The 7,869-nt window shown below is 35.2% G+C and overlaps 1 protein-coding gene across 1 annotated transcript; it reads left to right on the plus strand.

Annotated features, from left to right (window-relative positions):
- Window positions 1-697: 697 nt before the first annotated feature.
- On the plus strand, window positions 698-3,616 carry LOC140981178 (zinc finger protein CONSTANS-LIKE 14). The gene is made up of 4 exons (XM_073447484.1): window positions 698-1,445; window positions 2,549-2,743; window positions 2,842-3,101; window positions 3,177-3,616. The coding sequence occupies exons 1-4, from the start codon at window positions 801-803 to the stop codon at window positions 3,301-3,303; spliced, it is 1,227 nt and encodes a 408-aa protein (XP_073303585.1). The 5' UTR covers window positions 698-800; the 3' UTR covers window positions 3,304-3,616.
- The last annotated feature ends 4,253 nt before the right edge of the window (window positions 3,617-7,869 follow it).

Below are 7,869 nucleotides of genomic sequence, written 5' to 3' on the forward strand. Positions count from 1 at the left end.
TACCGACAATTTTTTTTTTTTTTAAAAAAAGGCGAAGCCCACTAGGTAACGCAACTCAAAATATATATTATCATTTCCCGTAAATTAACGAGATGCGAATGTATTGTTTGGATTAAAATATGTGGAATTTATGTTTAATTTTATATAATTTTTTTTAACATGATAATCATCGTTAGATTTATTAAAATTTAAAATCCAATTATAATAAATATATGTCTCGGTGTTAACCTAAAAAGAATCATTATTAATAATATTATTATATATTAAAAGTGAATTGACAAAAAAGGACATAAATATTATGTCAGGCGTGACGTAATTCTACCTTGGGAGCCGCAATCACGTGATTATTTTTTATTCTTAATAATTAATTATGATGGAATGTATTTTTCATGGTCCACACGCTAACATAATTATCTCTTTATTTATTTATTTTTTATATTGTATTAACAAAAAAAAAAAAAAGCCTTTAATTGCATTTGATTTGATTATGGGGTAATTATATATTTACAAAATACTCAATTAACGGTGATTTAGTAAACAAACATGATCTCTTTCATCAATTACATTAATCTCCACATGAAATTTNAAAAAATTGCAAATTATGCTCCTAAGTTTTAAATTTTTGTTTACCAATAAATAAATCGGCTAAATAGTATCTTTGATTTCTTTAACGTTATATTAGAATGAGATGTTGTGAATAATAATATATATAGAGTGGAAAAGGTAACGCATGCGTTCCGTTTCATGTTCTAGTTCAGTTCGAGACACAGAATTGGGATTTTCTTGATTTCAAAATCGCTATGGTGGTGGCTTGTGATTTTTGCAGCGACCGGGTCGCCATACTCTACTGCCGAGCTGACTCCGCCAAGCTCTGCTTGCCTTGCGACCACCAAGTTCACTCCGCCAACGCTCTATCCAAGAAGCATCTCCGCTCCCAGATCTGCGACAACTGCGCTGCCGAACCATCCGCCGTCCGATGCGCCACCGACAACCTCGTGCTCTGCCAGGACTGCGATTGGGACTCTCATGCTGCATGCGCTGTCTCCGCCTCCCACCAGCGGGCTCCTGTCGAGGGCTTCTCGGGGTGCCCCTCGGTTTTTGATTTGGCGGCCGGTTGGGGTCTGGAGCTTCAGGACAAAAGAACGGTGTCATTTGGGTGGGGCGGTTTACTGGAGGAGCTCATGGTGCCTAACGCTAGTTATACGGTTTCTGCGGCGAAGAGGAAAACTCCTAGCTGTGGAAAGCAGAAGCAGGTGATTTTGACACAGTTATTGACGATGTTGGAAGACGGCGGCGGCGACGGAGACGAGGTAGCACCGAGTACTCCGAGTGGCGGCGCGTGGGGCCACGAGCAATATCACGAGGAGCAGCCACAAGATAGTAATAAGCAGCAAAATGCGGATGCGAGGGTGGAAGGGAACATGATGTGGAACACCGGCACACAGGTTTTTATTTAGTACAATTGCTTCCCTCCGCATTAAATAATGAACATATGAAACATGGAATTTAGAAGACACTGTATTAAAACTGAGACTTGGACTATTTGTACCCAAAAGTTAACTCATTGAGAAAATCGTCTTAATTTAAATATACAAATCTCAAATTTTTAATCCAGTCAGTGTGCGGCATAGCAACCGTTTTCATGCCCGTGAATGAACAATTGGAACATGATACTTACTTTCTCGGGATGTCTATAGGCATTCCAACACATAACGGTAGAGCTAGGCTCATACCATGTTAAGATCGAAATTATGACATAACGTTTGGTTTGAGATTTGATAATATATTTTGATTAAGACTTGGACGAAACTCATCATAAAAAATTAGCTAAAAAAAGTTGATTGTTCAAGTCTATATACAATTTTCAATAAGATATCTAACATATACAAATGTTCATTGAAAGGAACAAGCTTTCCTTGGTTGTTTTATTCTTAGTATTCCATCATAACCGTGAGGTGATCACTTATCATTCTTCTTTTTGAATTTGTGTGTTGTATATTTTGCTTCTGCTTCTTTTTAGGGATGTAAACAAGTCGATCCGAGCCGAACAATATCATGTTCGAGCTCTACTTGTTCATGGTATATATAGGTTTGAGCTTGGTTCGATCTCGATTTGAGATTTTATCATGAGGCTCAAGTCGTTTTAAAATAATTAAGCTTACGAATAGTTCGAATTCGATTCGTTATTGTTTATCATGTTTAACTAGTTTGGATCGAGTTTTTAAACAAGACCATTTTCGACCTATTTAAACAAGCTCGTTTTTTTATCTCGTCGAACATTTTTAGTCAGGAGGTCAGCTAAGATATGAGCTCGAGTTCGGCTCGATAAAATTGTGGAGCGAGGAATCGAGCTCGATAAGCTTAACGAACGATCTAGGAAGAGTTTTTTACCGAGTTGAACTCCGAGTAGTTTGGTTCGTTTACAGAATGAAGTAATCCGTCTTATTGTTTCTTTTGTGGATCTAAACAACAAACCATCTCATTAAGTGATGATATGCTTGTTCCTTCTCGAGAAACTTGTATAGTTAAGTTGCATTTGATTTTACAGATATGGGACTTCAATTTGGGGCAGCTGAGATGCCATGAGGATCAGGCAAATGCACTAGAATTGGAAGCTGGTGGAAGTGAAATGCTCTACACCGTCAAATGTTACGGTGAACTACTGAAAGGGCCCCCAAAAAGAGGCGTGGAGCAATCTGGAGCTGACTGCTTGATTGCACACGATGATATGATTCCACTTAGCGTAAGACAACTTCATGATTGGATGTTTCTTGAACTCGCAACATAATTTATCACCCACTCTCTATTTTCATATCACTGTAAACTTGCGTTGAAACATAGATCGCATCGAGAAATCCTACATCTAGCGGAGGGCCTGCAACATGCGATAGCAACTTACCATTCTCGAAGCATTCGTCTGGCTCATGTTTAAATAAACCCAAATGTTTTAGTGGATTGAAAGAGATACAGTTCACGGAACAATCTATTTTGATTAAGTGCGAAAGTGTGACTCCTGCAATAACCAAGACCGATTTGGAGCTCCTGGCGAAGAACAGAGGCAATGCTATGCAACGATACAAGGAAAAGAAGAAAAATAGGAGGTAAGTTATCTGATCTCTTTTTCTTTCAACACGAGATTCCAGTCCGATGTTTCTTATTATTTCATATGCTAATAGATATGATAAGCATATCCGTTATGAATCAAGAAAAGCTAGAGCCGATACTAGGAAACGAGTCAAGGGTCGTTTTGTCAAGGCATTTGAAGCTTCGATGGGAGGGGTGAATGGTAATAATTACAGTTGAATATTGGATTTTATACTGCTTGTACATATTTGTTTCATCACTTGATATGCATAATTTCGTGAGGCACCTCGCTTTCTTTAAAACAACTGCGTAATAATTTGTTCATGAATTAGAGGATGTTCCTCTGACGCTAAATGTACGCATGATGTGAGGAATGAATGGTGGGATGCATCTGAGTTATTATCGGCATAGTGAGGTCTATTCTTCAACCAGTTAGTGTTCCATTTGCCTCTGAAGCTGTTTCATTTCGAGAGCCAAAATAAGAAAGATCTGGTCAGTGGAAGTGGGGCTTTAAAATTAATTAAATTTTTTTTTTTAAAAAAAAATGACCCAGCAAACGATCAATGTTTAAAGAATGCAAATATATGAAGGGAAGACCGTTTATCAATGCAAAGAATGCAAATTTTAATTGACTCAATAAATATAAAATTGTTGAAAAATTATTTAAAAATGTGTTAAATATTTGTGTTGAAAATGTGAATGTTGAATGTTGAAAATTAGGTAAAATTAGGTGTTGAATATTGAAAATTAGTGTGTGATGATGTAGGTAATGATGTATTTTATTTTTGGATTATTTGTAAAAATTTTCTATAAATAGATCTCTCATTTGTGAAGAAAATCACAATTGAGTTGAGAGAAAAATATTATAAAGTGTGTAGTGTGATAATTTTGAGAGTTTGAGATTTTTACTTTTTTACCGTAAATTTTTACTTTTTCACAACACGTTATCAGCACGAAGCTCTAAAAGTCCTCCATATTTTTCCAAGCTCCGAACAGAAGAAAAAGGTAACAAAAGTAATAATATTTATTTTACTGTTATTTATTTATTGTTTATATATGTAATATATAATATAATGTTATTGTTAGAAATAATAAAAATAATTTTTTCAAAAACTTGTTATAAATCCTGGGAGGATGTTAAGACGACATCCCACACTCCCGGTAAGGGATACGACAAGTATAAAAGCCTATAAGGTTTTTTAAACAAAATAACTTATGACACCTAATTATAATAATGTGATATGATATACATAATTATTTAAATATGACTAATATTATATACACCATATTATTACCATAAAATTATACAAATACATACATTTATTTTCTTATACACCAACGGTAATAAACGGTAACAAAACGGCTAGTTTTTGCTCTATAAATACAATCTCACAAATACATTCAATCACTCCAACTTTCTCTTCTTCTCTAAAAATTATTCTTCATCAAATTTTCGAAGAAAAAAAGAAGATGGCTTTCACGAGGTTATTTTTAATTATTTTGGTTATCATACTCACCAGTCTTGTATTTATCGGAGAATATCCTCCTCGTGTGTTTTCTTTATTTTTACGAATACTTGTACTTGTTGTTTATCCATTACTTTGTATTGCAATATTCATTAACTAATAAAATGCATCGTAATTTTTAGTACCACCATGGCAAACTTGGCAAAGCTCGAATTCATCGCTCTTGATATTACTGGGAAAAACTATATGCCATGGACTCTTGATGTAGAAATGCATCTTGAGTCATTGGGTCTAAGCGAGACCATTAAAGAAAATGGTATATCTTCATCACAAGAAAAAGCAAAAGCTATAATATTTTTACGACGACACCTTGATGAAGGTTTAAAATGTGAATATCTCATCGAAAAAGATCCCATGGCTCTGTGGAAAGGATTAAAAGAGAGATTTGAACATATAAGGGAAGTTATACTTCCGACCGCCCGTGATGAATGGAATATGTTAAGATTCCAAGACTTTAAAAAAGTCAGTGATTACAATTCAGCGATGTATAGAATAATCTCGCAGTTAAAATTTTGTGGACATGAGGTTACAGAATCGGAAATGCTTGAAAAAACATTTTCCACGTTTCACGCATCAAATATAACACTACAGCAACAATATAGAGTGCGTGGATTTGCGAGATATTCTGAACTCATCGCCTGTCTTCTTGTGGCGGAAAAGAACAACGAGCTATTAATGAGAAATCATCAGTCCCGACCCACTGGATCAACAGCATTTCCAGAAGTAAATGCTGTAAGTAAAAATGAATTTAAACCTGGAAACCAAAATCAAATTCAAAGACAAGGTTTTGGTCGAGGTCGAGGTCGAGGTCGAGGTCGTGGACGTGGACGTGGACGAGGAAGTGGTCGTGGTCGTGGACGCGGCCGTGGTTTTGAAAATAATCGAGATAGTTATTTCTATAACTCATCTCAAAATAACGTCCCAAACCATCCACAGAAAAGGCATCAAGAAAACATGAGTGTTAATGAAAATCACTCGAAAAGATTTGAAAGTTCTTGTTTCAGATGCGGTACTCCAGGACATTGGTCTCGTATTTGTCGAGCCCCTGAGCATCTTTGCAAACTTTATAAAGAATCGATAAAGGGGAAAGAAAAGGAGACCAACTTCACTGAGCGAAGTGACCGTTTGAGTGATTCAACTCATTTTGATGCTGCTGATTTTATGAATGATTTCTCTGGAAATGATCAATATGTTGGTGGGATAGAAATGAACAATATTGATGCTGCAGATTTTCTCAATGATTTCTCTGAAAATGAACAATATAGTGGTAGAATATAAATGTACAATAATTTATTTTTCATGTATTTATATGATAATGTTTTATTGTACAATTATGATATGTGTTATATTTAAATATGTATTGTCATTAATTTTTTTTCATTGCATATTTTTTGAAGTTCAAATATGGAAAATGCTATGAGCAAAGCTGAAGTTTGCATACCCGATAGTGGTACAACGCACACTATCCTCCGAGATAAAAGATATTTCTTGGAACTAAAACCAACAAAAACAACGGTGAATACAATATCAGGTCCTGTAGACTTGATTAAAGGATGTGGTAAAGCACAATTTTTGTTACCTAATGGTACAAAATTTTTGATCAATGATGCTTTATATTCACCACAATCGAAAAGAAATTTGTTGAGTTTTAATGATATATATTCCCATGGGTATGATACTCAAACAATGAATGAAGGGAATGAGAAATATATGTGTCTTACCACATATAAATCAGGAAAGAAATATGTGATTGAAAAACTACCAATGCTCCCTACTGGATTGCATTATACACATATACGTCCCATTGAATCAAACATGGTAATTGATAATTCTTCAATATTAACCAATTGGCATGATCGATTAGGACATCCTGGTTCAACAATGATGCGAAGAATTATAGAAAATACACATGGTCATCCATTGAAAGACCAGAAGATCTTTCAGAATAATAAGTTTCAATGTAAAGCATGTTCTCTTGGAAAACTTATTATAAGACCATCACCAGCCAAAATCCAAACTGAATCACCAATGTTTCTTGAACGTATTCAGGGTGATATTTGTGGACCAATCCATCCACCATGTGGACCATTCAGATACTTTATGGTATTGATTGATGCCTCCAGCAGATGGTCACATGTATGTTTATTGTCAACTCGAAATGTTGCATTTGCAAGATTACTTGCTCAAATAATAAAATTGAGGAATCAATTTCCCGATTATACAATCAAGAAAATTAGACTTGATAATGCTGGTGAATTTACTTCCCAGACTTTCAATGATTATTGTATGTCTATGGGAATCATTGTTGAGCATCCTGTTGCTCATGTACATACTCAAAATGGATTGGCTGAATCATTGATTAAACGTCTGCAAATGATTGCTAGACCAATGATTATGAAAACAAAGCTCCCTATTTCTATATGGGGACATGCAATTTTACATGCTGCTTCATTAATTCGCATCAGACCAAGTGCATATCATAAATACTCCCCATTGCAGCTTGCATTTGGTAAAGAACCAGACATTTCTCATCTGAGAATTTTTGGATGTATGGTGTATGTGCCTATTGCACCACCTCAACGAAAGAAAATGGGACCTCAAAGAAAGATTGGAATTTATATTGGTTATGATAGTCCATCGATCATTCGATATCTTGAACCACAGACAGGCGACGTGTTCACAGCACGTTTTGCTGATTGTCATTTTAATGAGGAAATCTTCCCAATGTTAGGGGGAGAACAGAAACATACCGAAAAAGAAATTACATGGTATGTATCATCATTGTTACATCTGGATCCAAGAACAAAACAATGTGAAAAAGATGTACAGCAAATTGTGCACTTGCAAAGAATAGCAAATCAAATACCAGATGCATTTGCAGACACAAAAGGGGTAACTAAATCATATATACATGCTGCAAATGCCCCTGCTCGAATTGAAATTCCGAAGAAACAAATTGAAGATAGTCATGATGTCATTAAACGCCTGAAGCGTGGAAGGCCAGTTGGTTCCAAGGATAAAAATCCTCGAAAAAGAAAATTCATAGAGAAACACAATGATCACAAAATAGAGAATGATGTTCCTGAAGAAACACATAATGATCACAAAATAGAGAATGATGTTCCTGAAGAAACACATGATGATGAAAATGTTTTGTCAGAACCACAAACTGACGAGAATCATGAAATCTCTATCAATTATATTAATACTGGAAAAATATGGAACCGAAAAGATATAGAAGAAATTGATGATATATTTT

This window comes from Primulina huaijiensis, chromosome 7 (assembly GCF_012295235.1).
Source record: "Primulina huaijiensis isolate GDHJ02 chromosome 7, ASM1229523v2, whole genome shotgun sequence".
In the NCBI taxonomy this organism is placed as follows: Eukaryota; Viridiplantae; Streptophyta; class Magnoliopsida; order Lamiales; family Gesneriaceae; genus Primulina; species Primulina huaijiensis.

What these genes read in the sequence shown, in the direction of transcription:
- LOC140981178 (XM_073447484.1), top strand. Translation starts at nt 801, where the DNA reads ATGGTGGTGGCTTGTGATTTTTGCAGCGACCGGGTCGCCATACTCTAC. An exon ending in TGTGGAACACCGGCACACAG is followed by an intron (nt 1,446 to 2,548) that starts GTTTTTATTTAG and finishes TTGATTTTACAG; the next exon opens with ATATGGGACTTCAATTTGGG. An exon ending in GAAAAGAAGAAAAATAGGAG is followed by an intron (nt 3,102 to 3,176) that starts GTAAGTTATCTG and finishes ATATGCTAATAG; the next exon opens with ATATGATAAGCATATCCGTT.